At 39.4% G+C, this 22,671-nt stretch overlaps 1 protein-coding gene across 1 annotated transcript in view; it reads left to right on the forward strand.

The window, feature by feature from the left end:
• Positions 1–6,429: 6,429 nt before the first annotated feature.
• The window catches only part of sh3gl2.L (SH3-domain GRB2-like 2 L homeolog), a gene marked incomplete at its 5' end in the record, with an annotated part of 62,301 nt that continues 46,059 nt past the window's right edge, over positions 6,430–22,671 (forward strand). Inside the window, 1 exon segment of the mRNA NM_001095475.1 lies at positions 6,430–6,775. Coding sequence (NP_001088944.1) covers positions 6,731–6,775 — 45 coding nt within the window.

Here is a 22,671-nt window from a genome sequence, read left to right on the forward strand (position 1 = left end):
CACAGCAGCTTATTTATATAAACAATAGTAGTGTTTCTTAAGCAAACATAGCAGTTTTACCAGTGCAGGGCAACACTGCATTATATTTTCATTACTTTAAAACACTTTTATTTTTTGACGTTACTGTTACTTTAAGAGCTCTCATTACTTAAATGTGTTAGACTACTCTCCTAGGTGTATTATATTGTACCCTGGGGTGTTAACTTCTACCAACTGCCAGAATGGCAAAAAGGATCTGGTTGAACACAAGAAAATAAATATCTGAAATTCAGTTTTTCACTTGGAATAATCTGTACAGTACATGTGTTCTATCAATAAGGCTGGTAATATCAGTACTGTATTCACATACCAGGGGTTTACAATCCAATGCTATGTGTGACAATAAGTCCTAAATTGAGCTTTTTATCGGTTCTCATATTCCCTATTCTTCATATTGAAGGTGTGTCTCCTTATTCAATGTAATTTTCAATTTGTCAGGTGAGGTGACCTCAATGGAACATTATAACATTCAGGGTATTTCCACACTGCTGTGCTTATTGCTGCCAAAGAAACTGGGTAAAACTGGAATGGCAAAAACAGTTCATCCAATACTGTAGCTGGTAATAAATACACATTTCACTATGGAGAACCCATCAATCATGCAGCCATCTGTTTACTGTGTATTGCAAATCATTATTTTTAACCTGTTATCCAGAAAGCTCTGAATTACAGAAAGGCTCAATCCATAGACTCCATTTTATCCAAATAATCCACATTTTAAAAAAATCTCTGTAATAATAAAAAGTACCCTGTACTTTGACTATGAAGATTTTCATTCATCCAGGTCATGGTATATCTAGTATAGGTAAATCTAAAAACAACTGGACTTGCTGAGTAATCAATGAAGACGTTTCTTCAGATGTCACCTCTTTGAAGAGTTACAATTTGCCATTGTGATTGGATTAATGGAAGAGTTTATATGCCGAGAACTTCCCACACCAGTCAGTTTGTAGTGAGTCCGACTTACCCTGGTGGTCCAGTGGTGCGGCGGGGACGCCCGCCACGCCGATCCGTGTCTGTTGCCATCTTGGATTCCTTAGGGCACGCACCTCGCCGTTATTTAAAGGCGCAGACACACTGGCATGGTGAAGCCAGCGCGCAATGGCGCCAAATTTGAATAGTATTAAAGGCTTATTAAAGCCACAGGACCTTGCCCGTGATAGGATCTTGTTCCTGGTGCCTCTCTGGCTTTGACGATTCTACTGTATCCTGACCCTTGCCTCTTTACCGACTCCGATTCTGCTTAACCCTCTGATTGACTTGCTGGTTTGACCCTTGCCTGCCTGACTACGCTTATTTTCTGCCTGCCTCGACCCAGCCTGATCTAACTACTGTATTGCCTTGTACTACGACCTTCTGCCCAAAGACTCTCGTTAAACAGTCGTGCCCCTCTGTCTATCCAGAACCTCTAGCCTTGCACCTCTTGTTTAAGTCCTGGTGGCATCCAAGTAGCTGAGGGCTCCTCCTGAGAGGTCAAATGCGGTCACATTACAGGTGAAGCACGAGCCGAGACCAGGGTGCTTGACATTTGTTCTGGTGTTGGGTGCCGACCGTTACATAGTTGAACTGAAGAAGCTGCTCGGATGAGTAGTGAAACGTCTTCATTGATTACTCAGCAAGTCCAGTTGTTTTTAGATTTACCTATACTAGATACCCTGTACTTTATTCAAACTAAAGGCAAGAAGGCAAGACTATTTATTGGTTAGGGATTGGCAACCAATATCGCCATAATAGAGGGAAAGTTCCACCTTAATTAACTTTCCCTATTGAATAATCAGTAACTAGCAAGTTTCAGTTGGACTTTCTTCTAGATTCTGAATTACTTGCCTTATTATATTGACTCTTTCTAGCGTACATCAAAAAGACGGACAAAAATCTAGTTATTCTTATTTTTACAGCTTATCTTGCTTGAGACTCTCCTAATTAAGTTCCATTTTGACTTCCAAACCACTGCCTTATGGTCCAGACAGTGTTTCAAAATAGGCCCTGGCATTTCAAGTACACAGAGGCCGAAACAGTCCTCTCCAGCCCATCAAATAGTAACTGTCTGTGACATCTTACAGCAGCCGGAATCCACAGATTGCCAGTCTGGGCCTGAAAGTCTGCCTGGTTGCTAGAGTAATGCCCATCAAAATTCCTAACTGTATAGATGTAGTGCAAAGAATTAGAATATCATTGCAGGGATCCCCAACCTTTTGAAACCGTGAGCAACATTCAGAAGTAAAAGGAGTTTGGTAGTCTGATGATACCATTCTAAATTTCATTGGCTGTAAAGACAGTGTAATATCAGTTCCTTATTTCATCATCATTTATTTATTTATATAGCGCTGTCAAGATACGCAGTGCTTTACTGCAGTTATAGCAAACAGGGAATAAATGGTGGATAACAGACAAGGATTACAGAGTACAATAGGGTTTACAAACTAAAAGGTTAGGGTACAATTGAGACATTAGGATTATATAAACACTTTGTCATTTTTGATACTTATTTCAGCTATTTTCATTCTGAATTATGTGTACAGAAGATAAACAAAGTACACCTACCGTTCAAGGCTCTGTTTACATTATGTTCATACACTGCTAAGGAAAGTTGTGCATTCAGAAGCATACTGGAAATTTTGTTCCACTCCATCACATAGGTTTGAAACAATATCATCACGCTATGCCCAGTTTCCAAAACAAGTTGTCAATCACATCCTTAAAGGCCCACTTGTGTTTTTCTTTTCAGAGTATACTCTACATTGTGTCGGCACAGAAACACTACTATACACTACTATACAAATAAGCTGCTTTGAAGCTATGGGGAAGGAGAGCCACTGGGCTATTAGGTACACAATTACATAGCAGATAAAGATAAGCTGTATACAAGACAATGGTTTTAGTTCTTGCAAAGGGAGATAGAAAAGTATAAAACTGTAATCATGGCTGCAGAACTGTAGGACAAAAATGTTTTCATATAATACAGGACATTTGTTGTATTTGCCAATGGAAATATTAAGCCTCTATTTAAGTATAATTATCTTTTTCCTTTCCCTTCAGGCTTCTGCGAAGGCTAATAATCAGCTTCCAGTTTTAGTCGTGCATCTTAAAGAGCAAGCCATCCCCCAAAATAAACATTTGCCTAATAAAAGAAAGCCTGATTCTAAGCAACTTTTCAATATACATTTATTAAACATTTTCAGTGCTTTAAGATTTATTTATAAAAACAATTGCTATGGAAAGCAGCATTTTCTTTACTCCTGGTTGTTACTTTTTAAACAATGTTGCAAAAGTCTTAGTTCCCCAGTAAAGAAAAGGTCTGTTAATCAGCTGCCTTGTCTTACATTGTATTGACAGTCTGAGCCACAAGAGCAGAGAATAGAAAGGGACAGACAAACACTGTTTTTAATGGCAATTCATATACAAATAATTTAGAAACAATAGAAAAAAAATAATGAAAGTTTATTGCAAAGTTGCTTAGAATGATGTCTTTTGTTGGGGAAACTGTTTTTGGTTTGACATTCCCTGCAACCTGCCTTTTCACATTATCTAGACTTCCTGTTGTGTTTTAAAAGCTTTAGGTTAATTGCACATAGAGCATTTTGACCACCATTGTGCTGCACTCGATTTCTCCTCCCTGCCTTCCTTATAGGAGATTGCCAGGGAGGAGAAATTGAGCGTCGCACAATGGATGAGCATAATTACTTTATAAAGGCTTTGTGATTTTAAAGTTTCATTTGTCTTGGTTTCTTTTTTTCAATGTATACTAATGAACTTTTAAGAATTTTTTTTTTTATGTTACTGGTCCTTTAAGGGCGGTGGCAGACGGGGAGATTAGTTGCCCAGCGTCAAACCTACTCTACTTCGGGCGACTAATCTCCACAAAATGGCATTCAAATTGCTTCGGATTCCCGAAGTCACCCGAAGTTTCCTCATGAGGCAAAGCGTGGCCGAAGTAATTTTCTATGCTATCCTGCCAGTGATTCATATTCTTGCCGGCAGGAAAGCATTTCGGGGAGACTAGTTGCCAGCAGTAGAGAGGATTTGTCGCTGGACGACTAATCACCCTGTCTGCCACCAGTCTAAAGGGCAATTTCACCTTCATTAGCAAAATTGTTAGAACACATAAAACATGGCCCTAAAATTCCCAGAAATGTATTGAAACTTTCCATAAACCTGCCAAATTTTTTTAAATGGTCATGGTACTTATGGGGTGCAACGACAAAATGGGCGTGGTCAAATAATGTCGCTGAACTACCCATGGCGGATCTTTTTGTCCCTAATATATTGGGGGTAGGGTCAATGTCGGACTGGGCCAAAGGGACACCGGAAAAAACACGGTGGGTCCCAGCCCTCACCTGCTCTCCCAATCAGACGCCCCCTAAAAAAACACTTGACACGCCATTCGCACAGGTGCGCTGTGTACCAGCGTTCACGCAGGTGTGCGGTGCACTGGTGTTCAGCAGCCGCTCACAGAGGAGCCGGGAGGGGGCCCCGGTGACTGCCTGGACTCTGGAGTGCCCTTCATGTGGCAGTCCCGGTGGGCCCCCATTGCTCCAGTCCAAACCTGGGTACAGTACAGGTATAAGATCTATTATCTGGAATACTTGGAACTTGGCTTTACCGGAAAAGCGATCTTTTTGTAATTTGGATCTTTACAGTCTTTTTTTTTTTTAATTAAAATAATTTGCTTGAAATAGAGTCTAAGAGAGATGGCCTTTCCATAATTTGGAGTTTTTCTGAATAATGGGTTTCCGGGGGAAAGGATCCTTAATACACACAAGTTAGGGAGCACTGACAGATCCAGGCTTCAGTGCACCCTGTACTAACCATGTTCCCTATGGCACAAAAATTACTCCTTATATGATTTCCTGCAGCACTCCAAAAACATACAGACCTGTTATTTGGTTTCTGATAAAACTGATCACAGTGTGTGTGTATATGACAGGGAGTTTTCGATTGCACGGGTATCGCCATCAGAATGTAATTTCGGAGTGGAGGGGGTATTAATTCTGGTGTTTGTGGTGAGCCTCACCAGGGCCGGATTTACATAGCAAAACAGGCCCACTTTCATTCGTCGCTCCCGCGCCCTCCCTTTTATTCGCTCAAATTTTCATCATCAGGACTGGAGCAATGGGGATTGGTGCGCTGGAGATTTAAAAAACTATTGTATCTCCAGCGCATCCCCAGTGTTTCTGGACCAATGTGGGTGTAGTTGGGCTTCATGCCGCCCCCTAGAATCCTGCCACCCTAGGCCCGGGCCTTGGTGACCTCTCCACACATCCAGGCCTGAACCTCACAAATACATTTTTTTTTTGAATGGGCTGGTGGGAATTCTGGCCACTCTGTACCCTGTTCCAACTCCTTATGCTAGATTGTAAATTGCATTGGAGACAAGCACTGATGTAAGTGATTTGTGCTGTGGAATACATTGGCCCTGATTTAAAAAAAAAAAAAATCAATTAGATTTACAAATGACATTACGGGGCACATTTACTTAGCTCGAGTGAATGAATAGAAGAAAAAAACTTCGAATTTTGAACGTTTTTTGGCTACTTTGACCATTGAATTGGCTACTTCGACCTTCGACTACAACTTCGACTTCGAATTGAACGATTCGAACTAAAAATCGTTCGACTATTCGACCATTCGATAGTCGAAGTACTGTCTCTTTAAAAAAACTTCGACCACCTACTTCGCCAAGTAAAACCTACCGAACATCAATGTTAGGTCCCCATAGGCTTTCTAACAAATTTCTGATCAAAGGAAAATCGTTCGCTCGATGAATTAAAATCCTTGGAATCGTTCGATGTGAATTGCGGTAAATCCTTTGACTTCGAAGTCGAAGGATTTAACTTTGACAGTCGAATATCGAGGCCCTCGATATTCGACCCTAAGTAAATGTACAAGTTTTGAAAATGTGTAAATAATCAGAAATTGCTTCGAATGACATTTTCTTTCATTCGGCGCAGGTGGAAGCAGACCCTGCTATATATATATATATACAGTAGAACCCCCATTTTACATCCCTTGATTTTAAGTTTTCCCTCATTTTACATTGTTGTTTTGTGGTCCCACCTATATATTATACATTTCCCTGATTTTAAATTTTCCTGGGACTTTACACCATTTTTATCTGGACCCCTGAAAAACGTAAAATAGGGGTTCTACTGTTTGTATAGGGGGAGGCCCAAATAATGAGCAATTTCTATCAGATATGTTTGGGGCCCTAAAATAAATTTGCTGTGGGGCCCAATAACATCTAGTCACTGACTGGGCAACATTTTATTTTTGTTTATTTTTTTGTTTCACGTGCCCTTTAAAAACACCAAATAGCAAGCTGATAAATACAAACACTAAAAACAAAACCCAGAAGGAAACAATGTAAAAGAGAAAGCCAGTCAGGTATCTCGTCTATCTGGTTTCCCATTTACACCCAGAAGGTGATCCAATTCCCAAGGCACGGTGTGGCCCCACTAGAGGCCGGCTGTGAGCCCGAGGAGGGCAGGTGGGAGGGAGGGAGGCTCGTGACGTCACGGTGTCCCTGCATTAACACAGCGGCAGTATCACAGGATTACACGGATCCGAGCTCGAAAGGAGAAATTCCCTTGCAGTCCCGAGCGCGGCCGGCCATCTGCACCTCTCACCCACCGTACAACACACACAGCAGAAGCAGCAGCAACCGCAGGAGGGGACCCGGCCATATTGCAGCATGTCGGTAGCAGGGTTCAAGAAGCAGTTCCACAAAGCCACTCAGGTAAACCCTCTCATGTCTGCTGTCACCGACTATAGGGCTCCTTCCCCTTTGTCCATCGTCCTCTTGCTTTTTAGATAAGACACGATTCATCTGAGCAGCAGCAGGTTTGCGGGCATCTGTCTGGCAGTGCAAGGGTTATACCCCATAGTTGCTATTTTTAGCGCTGTAATGGTGGCATTGCTGTATGGAGTGTGTGCATCATTAAACTGCTTCTGTGGCTGTGGGTGGATTTGCTAGAGATCCCCCTCCTCCTCCTCCAGGGATAATAGATGTAGATACTAGCACAGGATCCTGGGGCAGGCTGGCAGTTGCAACTGGCCTTTGCATTCTCATCATCTATATCCCATCTGAACCCTCACATGACTGTAAGAGACATGGAACTAGGGGCTCAGTGACAAGCATAATAAACATAATAAAACTCTGCAGCCTGCCATGGTTTAAAAACAAAACAATAAAAAAAAAATCCCAGCTGCCATTAAAGGTCCCCCCATTGCATGGAAATCCAGGTCAGAATGAAATGTATTGGAGTAAGCGAGTAGCCTGCCTGATCTTTATGGCCTCATTTGTACAGCAATGCACAGACGGTAAAATGCAAGGGAAAGCGGTGTGATCCTAGCCATGGTGATGAGATAAAATGCAGGAGAGGGTTATCTGTATGTGTTGTGGAGGCGTGCATCACAGCAAGCTTGGATAAAATGGAGATTAGGAGATAGCCACAGCATTGAGGGATTACTATGCCCTGAAGCCAAATCATGATTTTAGATTTGGGATTTACATCAGTTTTGTCTGCAGTCAGTGCTTGCACAGAAATTCTGCCATAGAGGTCACCTCCTCATCCCTACTGAAGCCTGCAGCCAAACACTCCATGCAGAGCTATCTGATATCAGCTGCATTATTAAACAGCTTGGGGAGGTCTTCTCTCTCTGTTTGCTCTTCTGCAGCAAGGACATTATAGTGCAGTTCTTCTTCTTATCCCCTCTGATAGGGATGCTAGAACATGCCTTTATTATTGTTATTATTGTCTGCCCCAAGCCTTCCACTATACTTGTTAAGGTAGCCACCGGCCACTATTACACCAACCTAGTTGGTAAAACACTGACTCAAGTCGGAACTGGTATTACAAGTTTACTGATGTAAATACTAGTTAATTTAGGCTTCTCTGTGGCTATACCCCCAGTATGCCTAGATTTGATTATGCCCCAAACCAGCCCAGTAAAAGCTTTCCCATAGTCAATTATGTGAATCGCTGGCGGTAAAACCCATGTGTTGCTTCAGTCTCCCAAAATCACTTGAAATTTCCTGTTATAGCAACTTCAAGCGATTATGGGAGACTGAAGCGACACATGGGTTTTACCACCAGCGATTCACATTATTGTCTATGGGAAACTAAAGATTAGTCACGCACAGAAGCAGAGATTTATTGCTAGCTATTAATCTCCTGGTCCTTACCAAAGCACTGTTTTTTTAGATGCGGTCGGTGACCCCCATTTGAAAGAGTTAGAAGAAAAAGGCAAATAATTACAAAACTGTAAACAATAAATAAATAAAGACCAATTAAAAAGTTGCTTAGAACATACTAACATACTAAACGTTAACGTAAAGTCGAAACACCCCTTTAAAGGGATATTGTCATCGGGTTACTTTTGCCTGAAAAATGTGTGATATTGTTTGAATAGTGTAGTCCTGGAAAAAAAGATTTTACTTTCCTTAAGGAAAAGTTATTTTATGCTTGCTCAGAGGAATCTGTTTCTTGGGTATCTTAGTGACCAAACTTACATTCTTCTCTCTGGTAAACAACAACATCTCAAGTTTGCTTTGTGGCAGGCATTCTAAATATGCTTTCGGGATCAGAGCCACTGGCCTCCCAAGACCAAGCAGGGTCAGCTTTATGCCCGTTACCATTTACTGCACTGCTGCTTGGAGAGGCCTGTGACTGGTTTAGCGATTTGACTGAAAGAGACAAGGAAGCTTACTTGAGACAATGTAAATAGATGCACCAAACTAATATAATCTAATGAATAATGTACCCCCTAAATATAAGGCTATTATAAGTTATAGAGGAGTATATAAAAACATGAGGCCAAAGGCCTCTAGGGCACAATATAAAACTTTTCTTCACACCCAGTGGAATAACTACTGAGGGAGAAAGGAATGCCACTACACCAGGGCCTGCCCCAACCTCTCAGTAGGCCAGAACCTTGCATTACCTACAGCAGTAGGTTTTGCAGCTTGCCTTTTGACTAATATCAGGGCAGCTAGTTTAAAGGGAATGTCAACCCAAAAAATATTGCCTAATAAAAGAAAGCATAAGTCTGAGCAACTTTGCAATAAACATTTATTACAATTTGTTATATAATAAGTTATTTGTATATGTTATGCTATTAAAAGCAGTGTTTGTCCCTTTCAATTCTCTATCCTGGTGGCTCAGACTGTTGATACAATGTAAGACAAGCAGATGATTACCAGACCTGTCTATACTGGGGAACTAAGACTTTTGCAACAATGTTGAAAAAGTAACAACCAGGAGTCAAGTAAATGCTTTTTAATAGCAATTGTATTGACAAATTTTTATTTTGGGATTGACTTGCCCTTTAAGGGTAGAAATTACCATTATTATGCCCAGGGCTGATTTACAAGACCTTTGAGGATCCAGTCCTCCAAACTTGATACTTGAAGCCCCGTATCCTCATGGATTCTTTATCAATGCTGGGAGCATCACTGGGCTTACACTGAGTGTGCCAATCTGCTCTAAGCATGAGTAATAAGCTCAGCATTCAGGGCACACTGAGCATGTGCATTGCCTCTGTCACTAGGGAAATAGCTGACACAAATCTGTAAGATGAAGGATAACTTTCCGAGCATGGCTATTCATTGTTATTGGGACCCTGTACCTCTGGGCTGGTGAGGGGTATTTGTGCCATTAGACAAGATGTGAAGCTCCCTCATCCCTGTCTGAGGGCAGGAGCAGCAGTTGCAGGGTCCATTATCAGGTCAGCTTCCTTGGGCAGCAGATTGGACAGATGCTCCCCTGGGGCTGCTATGTATGGGAAGGCCTATGTATCTAGTACATTATTTATTAAGTCTGCTGATTGTTGTCGCTTGTCGTTACATTCCGTTTCATTAGAAAGCCCTTTAATTGCTGCTATATTTCTATAACTGTACATCAGTTTGGTTATGTTTGCATCGTACAGAACCTCATATGAATTTTCATTTGAATCGATAACCGTATCTCTGTATTTACACTTTTATGGAAGTTTTGCGACCCTTTAAACAAAACTTAAAAGGTTTAGAGGAGTTTACTAAAAGCTCCAAGGGTAAAAATCGTCAATAACGGAGTCTTTTCATTCCATTTCTTGCTGAATCAGCAAAACACAGCCCACAGGGATTTGTAGCTTCCTGATGGGGAATTTAAATCAACAGCACGTCAATATCTGAATGACTGAATTGCTTTGCATCAGATAGAACTCTACAGAGCTAGGAGTACATCTGCACATGTACATTGAAATTCTCAAAGGGGCAGTTCACTTTTACAAATATGTCATTTTCAAATAATGCCCCACAAATAATGATTTCTTTATTTATTTTTTTGTTTTCTGAAATGTTCCTCCCTCTTCTCAGATACATTTTGTATGTGCAAGGAGTTTCTATGTTCTAGTGCCTGCAGGGGGCTTCCTCTTATACTTCAAATACCTACAGGCCCTCGATAAAACTGACCGTAGTTGTGTGGATGTGATAGTGCTTTTGATTGTATGGGGCAAGGACCTGGGTGATCTATAAATAAAGGATAATAATAACAAAAGATCAGGAAACAACTACTTTCTCCCCATATAAGATTACTGATAGCATTGACACCTTTTCTAACCTCTGTTGTCTTTTTTTCATCGGCATCAGGTATCGTTTTTGCTGGGCGGCATATCTTATCTATCTATCTATCTATCTATCTATCTATCTATCTATCTATCTATCTATCTATCTATCTATCTATCTATCTATCATCATCTATCCCTCTATCCCTCTATCTATCTATCTATCTATCTATCTATCTATCTATCTATCTATCTATCTATCTATCTATCTATCTATCTATCTATCTATCTATCTATCTATCTATCTATCTATCTATCTGGAATAGTATAACAGGAATGTGCAGTTCTGTGAGCAGTTTCAGGTTAATTTACTGTTGATAATGAAATCAGATAACTGATTGCTGGACAGGTTTGTGGGTAGTTAGTATCATGGGTGAGTGAGTGGCTCAATGAGCTGTACTTGTGTATCTTGCTCCCGATGTCTACTACCGTATAACCTTAGGGTGGAGTCCTGTCCAACTGACACTGTTGTTTGCACAGCTGTAAATGGAACATTGTACACTGGCTGAACTTTTGTTTTTGCTCAAAATATTGTGAGGGTACTTCATATTCACGGATACCTTGTAATCCTTGTGTATATGGCTATATATAAGGGATATTGTCCTCACTTCATTATTTTGTTAAAGGCTCTACAAGATGTTTACAGTGATGAATATTAAAGGATCTTTAAACATGAACAAATCTGTATTAAACCCCACAGACATTAAAAGAACTGTGTAAATTAAAAGACATGCCATCTCAAAAATTCATTTTTTTGCCTAATAAAAAAACATAATTATAAGCAACTTTCCAATATGAATTTATAATAAACAGTTTGTGCTTTAAAAATTAAATGTAGTTTGCTATTGAAAGCAAAGTTTGCTTAACTTCTTTTTGTTACTTTTAAAACAATGTTGCAAATGCCCATTTCCTCCAGTAAGACAGGTTTGTCAATCTGTTGGCTTGTGTTGTATAAACAGTCTGAGCTACCGGTGCAGAGAATAGAAAGGGACAGACAAACACTGTTTTCAATAGTAGTACATGTACAAATAACTTAAAAACAATAGAACTTTTGTTATGAATATATATTGCAAAGAATTATGTTTTCTTTTATTAATTGTTTTTCGGGTTGACATATCCTTTAAACTTGTAGTAACGGCATTATATTATTATATTTTGCTGCTTTATAATGGGTCAGTTTACCGCAAATGACTAGCTGAACTCAGTTAAGCAATATAATGGATTTAAATCCTCTCTTCATTTCCTTTTAAACATGGTGGTGAATTTATTAGTAGATTGTCAGCTTCAGAATACTAAAACGGAAGTGACACTGCAACCCAGATGCATATTCAGCTGCATATTCAGTTGCAAAGAAAACTACAGTATTTATCTAAGCTGCATTTAAAATATAAAAGGCCAGGCACTTCTTGCTTTTATGTATTCCTATGAAGCTGTAATGCATAGATTGTAAGTTTTGTATCAAAACTTTTAACTGCATATTGTTATTCGGCCAGACCTACTCCCACTTGACCACTTTATGATTAAGTTTTGTAGCAATAACAGGAATTTTATAATGCAGGTATTCGGGTTTATTGAGGGGTATAATGAGAACCATGAAAAGTACACTCAGTGCATTATGTGCCCATTCATTTAAACAGATCGGTACTATAAACTGAGAATTTTATTTTAATACACTGTAATGAATTTTTTTAATCTAATACAAATGTTCCAAGCATTTGCTTATTAGCTGGATTTAGCATGTCAGTACAGATTGAGCACAACATTACCACTGAAATCTTTCAAACAAAATTTGTGCATTTTATTGCAAATACTGTTTATAATAAAATGTACCCACTGCTATGTAATGTGGCATATATCCATGCTTTTATTCTTCACTGTAAAATTACAGAGCATTTACAGATCCACGTGTTTATTTAAGGGTGGCAGTGAAGTTTTCTCTTACTACAGTTATTATGATGGATCCATTTCCAAGACATTTTCATGGCTCTTTTTCTACCACCAGAAGGCTGTCTCAGTTCTGCACCTAAAATGTACATTACTATACCGTTCTACAAGTAGTGAAGTGGGACTGGCCTTTGTTCCACAGTGTATGTAATTTATGAAAAAATGTGGAGGCGATATTTTGCCCCATGATAGCTATGTCAAACCGTTTCCCTACATAATTCCATTTTCATTGAAGCTGTCAAAACTGTTGTCTCTCACAGCTTTTAATGTATTCCTCCCTTTTAGACCCTTAACTTATTGATTGTAGTAATCTTTATTTTTAGTTATGTGACTTGTATATGCCCCTTGACAAACGAGTTAGATATATTAAATTGCTTTACTGTGGTTACAAAGCAAAATTGCTACAATTGCTTTTATAACATTCATATTTAAGAGCAGTGGTTTTAGACTTTTTTTGGTTGGAGGACATCAAACCCCCTTAAGGGCAAAAATTCAGGACCTCCTTAGCTCACAACATGTTTCCTAATTTGTAAAAACATTGCTGTATCTGCCATTAAAGAGGTGGTTCGCCTTTCCCTTATCTTTTAGTATGTAATAGAATGGCCATATGGAATATATATAAAAAACGATAATTCAAATGTAAGAGTAGAGGATAAAACATTTAAAGAGTAAAGTAGATGATATATTGAAAATCAAAGAGGAAAATGCTTCCATAGTTTCAGACACTGAGGGCTTTTTGTTACTTTGATTCTATTACTTAAAGGAAAACTATACCCCCAAAATGAACACTTAAGCAACACATAGTTCATATGATATTAAGTGGCATATTAAAGAATCTTACCAAACTGGAATATATATTTAAGTAAATATTGCCCTTTTACATCTCTTGCCTTGAGCCACCATTTTGTGATGTCTGTGTGCTGCCTCAGAGATCACCTGACCAGAAATACTACAACTCTAACTGTAACAGGAAGAAGTGTGGAAGCAAAAGTCACACCTCTGTCTGTTAATTGGCTCATGTGACCTAACATGTATGGTTTGTTGGTATGTTTGTGAGTACAGTGAATCCTACGATCCCAGGGGGCGGCCCTTATTTTTTAAAATGGAAATTTTCTATTAATGATTACCCAATGGCACATACTACTAGAAAAGTATATCATTATGAAAATGGTTTATTTACATGAAGCAGGATTTTGAGCTGTTTTATGCAATATCTTTTTATAGAGAGCTACATTGTTTGGGGGGTATAGTTTTCCTTTAAATAACAAAAAGAGATAAAAAATAGATTAGCACATGTTGATAGTGTGATAGTAATGTGTGAAAGACTTGCCAGAGCCAGCCTGACTGTGATTATACTAAACTCTCTTTCTCTCCTATGCTGATACAATGACGATACGCATGTACAGATGGTTTAAATACTTATTGTAGGTATGTGGCACATACTGAGTTCTGCTGCTCAAATCAGTGGTGAAAGCTGGAGATGCTTCCAGTCAGCTATCACAGGTATTTCATGAGTTTTTTTTGTGCATTTCCAGTGTTTCCATGTTTCAGCTTGGTAATATGTACCATACTGTTATGTTATCCAGTTATAATTTGACATTAATGCCGTAGTTACTGTACTTTAAAATTAACCACAAGATGATTCATTTACCTAAGGTAGGTGCAATACTAGGTACAAAAATAGGTTCATATTTGTTTATAAGCCTGTACATACTCTCCATGTTGCACCACTTGTTAGTTGTATAACCAAGTCATATGCATGTGCAGCATCTTTCATTGCAGGTCCAAATTTAGTCCATTTTACTTCCTGGCACAAATCTTTTTTTCCGTGTCATTCCTGTAGGAATCAAATTCTGATTGTGGTGAGGTTAATTAAATTAATGTTTTTGAAAAGAATATTGCATTGAACAGTCACATACACAGCCATATTAATTCCATATACAAATAATTACATGTGATACTATGTGGGTTCAGTAACACTGACTGTGGGCAGTGTAAATTGATTTAAATGGTAAAATATCCATCTTAAAAGTCATAATATATACATGCTTTAATACATTTATAAAATGCATGTACAGGTAATGGACCTGTTTTCTAGAATGCTTGGGACCTGGGGTTTTCTGGATAAGGGGTCTTTCCATAATTAAGATTCCCAAACATTAAATAAACCTAATAGGGCTGTTTTGTCTCCAATAAGGATTAATTATATATTAAATAGGGACAAATACAATGTACCGTTTTATTACTACAGAGAAAAAGGACATATTTTTTAAAAAATTTGAATTATTTGATTAAAATGGAGTCTATAGTAGATTGCCACCCTGTAATTCTTAGCTTTCTGGATAACTGGTTTACGGATAGCCGATCCTATACCTGTATAAAATTGATTCAGTATTAAAATAACTCTGACCTATGTAAACATAGGGAGATTCAATTGAAGGCACTTAATAAATACCCCCATTTTTGACATGAGCTCATTTAGTTGGGAAAAACAGAGAGAGGTCAACTCCCAAAATCCATCACCTCAGCGTGGAACAGGATGAGGGAGGGATTGAATGGCTAGTCTAAGGGGGGCGGGAAAATGGTCCCTGCAGTCAGAGAAAGACTATCATGGTTTTCTCTCAATCTGAAGAATCATGTCTGTATAATATATATACAGTACCACCATCAGGGGGGGGGGACAAGTGGCCAGGGCAAGAAGGGGGGCCTGGCAGTACTGCACTACCGGTGTCTTATCATCAGCGGCGTAACAAGCGCTTGCTGGGCCCTCCCTCGCTGAAAATCTTTGAACCGGCGCATAGAACCCGTCTGGCACTCTCCTCCTCTGACGCTTGAGCACGCACAACCGCTGGATGCAGAGTGCACGCAAATTTTTTCTTTATTACAGCGTCAGAGGGAGGTTTTTGGTGCTGCAGACCCCGCGGTCCGCCCCCCCCCCCCCGCGACCGTGGGGTCTGCTTCCTCTATAGTTATGCGCCTTCTCATCTATAAAGCCTAGTTCGCATGCGCATTAGCGCAACAAATACTTGCAGCGATTTTCGCATGCACACTACGAGGCACAGTGATTTAGTTAATAAAGTCTTACAGTGTGGGGAAGTGATTCTCCTTTAGCGAACACTCCCAAACGTCCAAACTCTGCTTTTCATGCTGCATCTCGCTGTCCTGAAAATGTCTAGCTTTTCCTCTCTTCTTGGCCTCGCCAATCGGCTTTTTCCGGCAGCCTTTCGGAACATTACATTACAGTCTCGCGACATGAGATTGACGTCACAACTAAATATTATATAATCTAGTGGCGCTGCTAGCGTATTGGATGAGGGAGTCGTATCTCATACACAGGAAGGGAATTGGCTAAAAAGACAACCTTCTTGTATTGGCTGTATAGTGGTGGCAAGTTCATCAGTAACATAACTATTTTTTGGGGCCCCAATTTTTTTTAACATGGGTCCTGACGCCAATGTTTTTTTTAAAAATATTCTTTGGGCCCCAATTTTTTTTTTTTACTTGTAAGGGGGGCCCTGGCACCAATGCTTTTTAAAGGAAACTTTTATGGGGGGCCCTGGTGCCAATGTTTTTTTTTTCTTAACTTATAAGGGGGCCCTGACCATCAATAGCTTTTTATAACTTGTGTGTGTATGGGGGTTACTTTTTTAGCGCTGATGTCTGTGTGGTCTTTTAACTGTGATGTAGAGTGGGCGGGGTCTGGGGTGGGGCTTGGGAGCCAGGGTGGGCGGGGCCAATGGGGGCCCGAGAATTTTGTTGTACGGGGCCCTGTGATTTATAATGGTGGCCCTGTATGTATATGTGTTTCTTTTTATTATTAAAAATGTAAATATTGTTGAATACAATGTACTTTTCATCTTGCATGCATGCATGCTGATAGTATTGGGAATTATTTTCTAAAATGAAAGGTGAATAAAAAGAAGCACAGATGGATTTGTAAATGTGATCCCAGCACTCTAGAGGCCCATGCTGTGGCTGAAAGCAAACATTATTAATTTTTGCTGAGAAATTCTCTGCTCCTTGCCTTGCAAGGACATTAACTGGACCTGTCACTTTTCTGCCTTGTCTCCACAGAAGCTGCTGTGCTTTAGGGTGCCCCTGCAGGGTGTTGGCTCAGCCACAGAATCATACTGTATATGCAAAGACCTCCAAAAAATTCTCTGCCAAACTATTGTGTGAACACAAGCAGTGTAAATGAGAAGTAACAGAGCTGAAAATAACCTTCATAAATAAGATCTAAATTAGAATAATATGGTTTTCAGCATCAGGCAATGATGTGTCAACCTGCCTACTGTTATATAGTGCATTCAAAAAATTATAAAGGTGATAAAGTAAAAATAGCAGTATTAAGTAAGAGAACCCTTGTCTAATTATAGAAGGTGGGAGGCTTACACCCTCCATGACACACTCAGAAGAGCCAAATTTCCGTTTTGAAAAATGGAAATTCGGCTCCTTAAGTTCCCAGGAGCGTTTTTTTTTTTACCTCCATTTACCATAACTTGTGGGGCACTACACCAATGAGGCGGGTTGAGAAATACAATGGTACAATGTACAAATGGTATGATTTATCTGTGTCTAACATGGGTGACCATTAGTGATTCAACTTGCACCAGACCCCAACCTGCAAAACCTTGACATGGGCAGCGTCAAGTCTTGGACCCTTCCCCCCCCTTAAACCATCTCTCCCCCTTTTACTAAATACACAGCCAAATATTTCTTTAGTGGATTGAAAATGCCACAGCCAAGTTTTATTAAAACATAAATTAACATAAATGAACAATCATATAGCTTTCCATATTCAAACATATAACATAGAATGGAATAGAGCAGAATCTCCACCACTAGCCGCTGAAAGCTGCTCCAATGGAGATCCCCTGCTAACCATTGTATTTAAAACCTGAGGCTAGTCCCCTTGTCTTTGTCCCTCCCTTTTTAACAGCGGCTAACCTCCACAACCCCTAGCCTCAGACCTAGCCAACCTCCGCCCTGACTCCAGTCTGCTGACTCCACACCACTACCTTCATACCCTCATAGCTGCGACTAATGGCTCACCCTTCCCCTAGATCCTTACCTAACAAAGGAGGTAGGTGGGGCTGCAAATGGAAAATGGCACCAATCCCTAACTGCTTTTCCCTCTTATCCCCTCCCACGCACTCTAGCTAATCTAATGCCGAACCACGCTTGTTACCTCCAACCTGTCATGGCCTTGTACCCCCATTTCCTAGCAGTCGTTAAGGGCCTTCTTAACCTGCGCCCAACCCTAACCCATACAATGCCATTGTAGGACCCATGCCCAACCCGTCTTCTCACGCTGTACACTACTTTTGTGTGCTCTAAGACCTGGAAAATTTCCCCAGCCTGGCCCGTGCCCAACCCTAACACACAATGGTTGGCCAAATTTCAACCCGGTCATCCCAATGATATAGTGGCTATTGTCCTATAGGCAACAACTACCTCAACCGTTTTTGAACTCTATTTTGTACTTTGTATCAATTCCATGGTTCCAAAATCCATGGTTTGGTTTTGGCACTTGTAGTACGCAGTTCAGGAGCCTGCCAAATTAATGTAATTTATGAAACTGAAGTGTCTAGTTAACAATATTAGGAACAATCCAAGGTCGTATTTAGTCCCAGCTTGGTGTTCACTGTGTGACGTTGCAGAAGCAGCAGCAGCTCCATGATAAATGATCCCAATATGTTCTTGTTAAAACTTCATTGTGTTAAATTAAATAAAATACCCTCACATAAAATTCCACTCTCCAAGCAACATTAGCACAGATTGCTATTCTGAAACGAAACTCAACAAAATAAATGTCATATATCAGTGTCTCACACACATTGCAAATTGAAAAAAAAAAAAAAGAAGTGTATTAAATCTTTTACTGTTTGGAAAAAAAATATTTTTTTTGATACAGGTATCTGTAAACCCATTATCCAGAAAGTTTCGAATTATGGAAAGGCCTACTCCCATAGACTCCATATTATCCAAATAATCAAAATTTTTAAAAATGATTTCCTTTTTCTCTGTAACAATAAAAAGGTACCTTGTACTTGATCAAAACGATATAATTGCATATAATATAATTGCAGGCAAAACAATCCTATTGGGTTAATTTAATGTTTAAATGATTTTTTAGTTGTCTTAAGGTACAGTATGAAGATCCAAATTATGCTTCTGGAAAACCCTAGATCCCGAGCATTTTGAATAACAGGTCCCATACCTGTATGTAAACATTGGACTGGTAATTGACACAATTTACCCACTGATATTTGTTTTCTTTTTTCTTTATGGATTTAAATCAAAGGATAGAAGCATGTAGCATTGAATCCTGCAAAACGAGAATATCTTGATTTCTATGTGGCAGAATAAGCTGTCACTGCATTCTTCGATAATAAATCCTGCACCTGGAAACAGTTTTCTATGGTGAAACATCCTGTTTTCCTGACCTGAAATTCCCTGCATCCAGCTCAGAGCTGGATAAAAAACAGTATGATGACTAAGATGGCTGGAGAGATATTTAAATAAGAACTAAACCTCCCCCATTAAAAAAAGCCCCATCTACTACCACAGCCCCACCTCCCTACTTCCTACCCTCATAGTCAATTATTCCAGAAAGTGCCCCTGGACAGCATGCTCGCTTATTTATGCAGAGTAGCACAGCGGAGCTCAAGGGTGCCACATTACGGGTCTTTAGTTTTCTTCGGTAAGGGAACACGGTATTTGGTGCATGCACAGTTAGAGCAGTCCGGTAATCGTACCAACTGCGCTCAAAAGTTCTGAAAATTGCTGAAGGGAAGAGGATCCGAAGAAGACCCAAGACCTGGAAGATGGAGCCCATGAGCTCTGCTGTGCTGCTCTGCATAAATAAGCGAGTATGCTGTTCAAGGACACTTTCTGGAATAATGAACTATGAGGGTAGGAATTGGGGAGGGGTAGTAGATGGGGCTTTTTTTATTGGGGAGGATTAGTTCTCCTTTAAACCTTCTCATCAGGTCTCATCCTAAAACGCTTTCATATAAATTAAAGCCTTTTCATGAAAAATATACTTTTCTAGTGGTGTGCCATGTATAATGCCATATTGTAAACTGTCATTTTTACTACTACAGTATATGTCTATTACTCTGACTTGCATGAGGTATTTTGCTCAGACTAACCAAGGTCATGTATATGTGCTAGGTTACATCAGCCATTGAATAAGCAGAGTTTATTCATCAGTGAGGGGACACACCGAACACCACAAAATGGTGGCTTAAAAATAGGATGCAAAAGGACAATAATTACCAATATATTTATATATGCCACTAATGGAGATAGAAATGGATGATTCACTAATGGAGATAAAAATTATCTGTTGGTTTTTGTTCAGACCGTAGAGTTTTCCTTTAAGTCTATCAGTGCCAGTTTTTTTCCATTAGAATAATCCTAAAGATAGGGAAGCTTATTACAAATCGTTGACCTTATGCAGTGGGGAGTAGCTGTTGGGCACTGAAGAATGTATATGTTACCAAAACATGTGTTGCTTGTACAGGTATGGGACCTGTTATCTAGAATGCTCATGACCGGAGGTTATCCAGAGGGAAAATATTTTTAAAAAAATTAGAATTACTTGCTTATAATGTAGTCTATGGTAGATGGCCTTCATGTAATTCTGAGCTTTCTGGATAACAGGTTTCCAGATAAAGTATCCCATACCTGTATATGAAGACAAATTAGGCAATTATTAAACAGGGTATTGTCTGCTCGCTCAGAGATTGAGATCAAGGGCAGAGCTATCACATGCAGGTATGCTATATATAATTACAAATATATATATATATATATATATATATATATATATATATATATATATATATATATATATATATATATATATATATTTGCAATGCACAAAATGAATAGTCAGAACCTTTTAGTTTTTGAGAATGACTGAGAAAATATCTCATGTAATGATTTTTGTTTGTTCTATTAACGGCAGCCAGTGTTAAAATGTGTCTTTGTCTGTGGGAAGATTTGATAACCATTGCATTGCTCTAGGCCAGTGGTCCCCAACCAGTAGCTCGTGAGCAACATGTTGCTCTCCAAACCCTTGGATGTTGCTCCCAGTGGCCTCAAAGCAGGTGCTTATTTTTGAATTCCAGGCTTGTAGGCAAGTTTTAGTTGCATAAAAACCAGGTACACTGTCAAACAGAGCCTCAATGTAGGTTGACAATCCACATTAGGGCTACTAAATGGCCAATCACAGCACTTATTTGGCACCCCAAGAACATTTTTCATGCTAGTGTTGCTCCCCAACTCCTTTTACTTCTGAATGTTGCTCACAGGTTCAAAAGGTTGGGGATCCCTGCTCTAGGCTATGGCTCTTCACTGGGGCTTGTAGAACTACATTCCTACATATACATGACTTTTTATTGTATTAAATAAAAGCATGAAACTGGAAAAGGAATGTGATTGGATCATTTAGATTACTAATAAAAAGGACTCATTTACAAATACAAAGCGGTAAAATGGACACAGAACATTGGTGATATTTATACAAATACTTGTGTCCATACAATATGCTGCCCAGTCTACTCTGATTTATTACATGCAGTTGCAGTCATGGCTATGGATCCAGACCTGGATTTTCACATTAGCTGTCAAAACCGCCTGTTTGTTTTCAGACTTTTGAACTGGTTTTCAAAAGTGTGAAAACCTTTCAGACTTGTCCCTTGAGTGACTCGTGATTTGACCAATCACAAGCCGCTGCGTCCTAGCCCTGCCCTTGCATGTCATTGGCCCCTTACACAGCATTGGCCACCCCTACACAGCAGTGGCCACTGATGCCCTGGAACTACCACTACATCCAGGGTTCCTTAGTTCTGGCATGTGCATTTCCGTAAATTTCATCAGATCAGGTTGGGTGGGAGCATTTATGTACCATGAAGGTACTGGAAGTCGAGATGGAAGGAGCATGTATGGTCGGAAGGTTCTTAAAGGAGAAGGAAAGGTTAAAACTAAGTAAGCCTCATCAGAAAGGTCCATCTAATATACCAGTAAACCCCCAAAGTAGTGCTGCTCTGAGTCCCCTGTCAAAAGAAACACTGCATTTCTTTCCTTCTATTGTGTACACATGGGCTTCTGTATCAGACTTCCTGCCTTCAGCTTAAACCTCATTGCCCTGGGCAAGAGCATGCTCAGTTTGCACCTCTCCCCCCCTCCTCCCTTCTCTACTGTAATCTGAGCCCAGAGCAGGGAGAGACTCAGGCAGGAAATGATGTCACACCATGTTAATACTGCAGCTCCTATCCTAAACAAATAGAGAGTTTCTAGAGCTTTTTACTCGGGTATGGTAAAACATTCTACAGAATAAATATAGCATTCTAGCTTGCACTATTGCAGCTAATCTATTGGCAATAAAATGCCTCTGTAGCTTTCCTTCTCCTTTAAGGATGGTGTCGATGCATGCTCAATATTTGCTGTTGTAGTCATTAATGAACCTTATCATTTACTTTTTGTTTTGTTTAAATATTTTTATTCGCATAAAGATAAGGCCTTAACAAGATTATGAAAATGATCAAAATGTATAAGCTATAAAATAAAAAACACTGTAACGTAGCACCACTCTGTGTAATGGTCTTTTTCCAATAATTTTTATTTTTTATTGAAAATATAGTTGATTTTAAAGATATAGACAGAAGTGGGGTATTCAAAAGGGGGTATGGAGGATACATTCGAGCTTGATCTGGCTCAACTGGAGAAATAATAGTGCAATAATAAAATAATGCAAAGACAATAAATAACTAGGGTGCAAAATGCCTATACAAGTTAGCCTTATCATTTTTCTACTTTTACTTGTGTTTGTTTGTGTTTGAGTTTTACAATGAATATGTGAACAATATGTCAGCAGAACAGGCAAAGACTGAAAAGGATACGCTATTTACATACTAGCATGCAGCCTCGTCATCATTGCATTCTTCTTCACTATGCTCTTTGTTTGCAGCTTCTTTCATACTTCCAAACAGCAGATAATAATTGTGATCATACATATAGGGGCAAATTTATCAAAGGTCAAATTTTGAATTCAATTGAAATTTGAATATGCTTACA

The sequence above is a fragment of the Xenopus laevis genome, chromosome 1L (assembly GCF_017654675.1).
Source record: "Xenopus laevis strain J_2021 chromosome 1L, Xenopus_laevis_v10.1, whole genome shotgun sequence".
NCBI lineage: Eukaryota > Metazoa > Chordata > Amphibia > Anura > Pipidae > Xenopus > Xenopus laevis.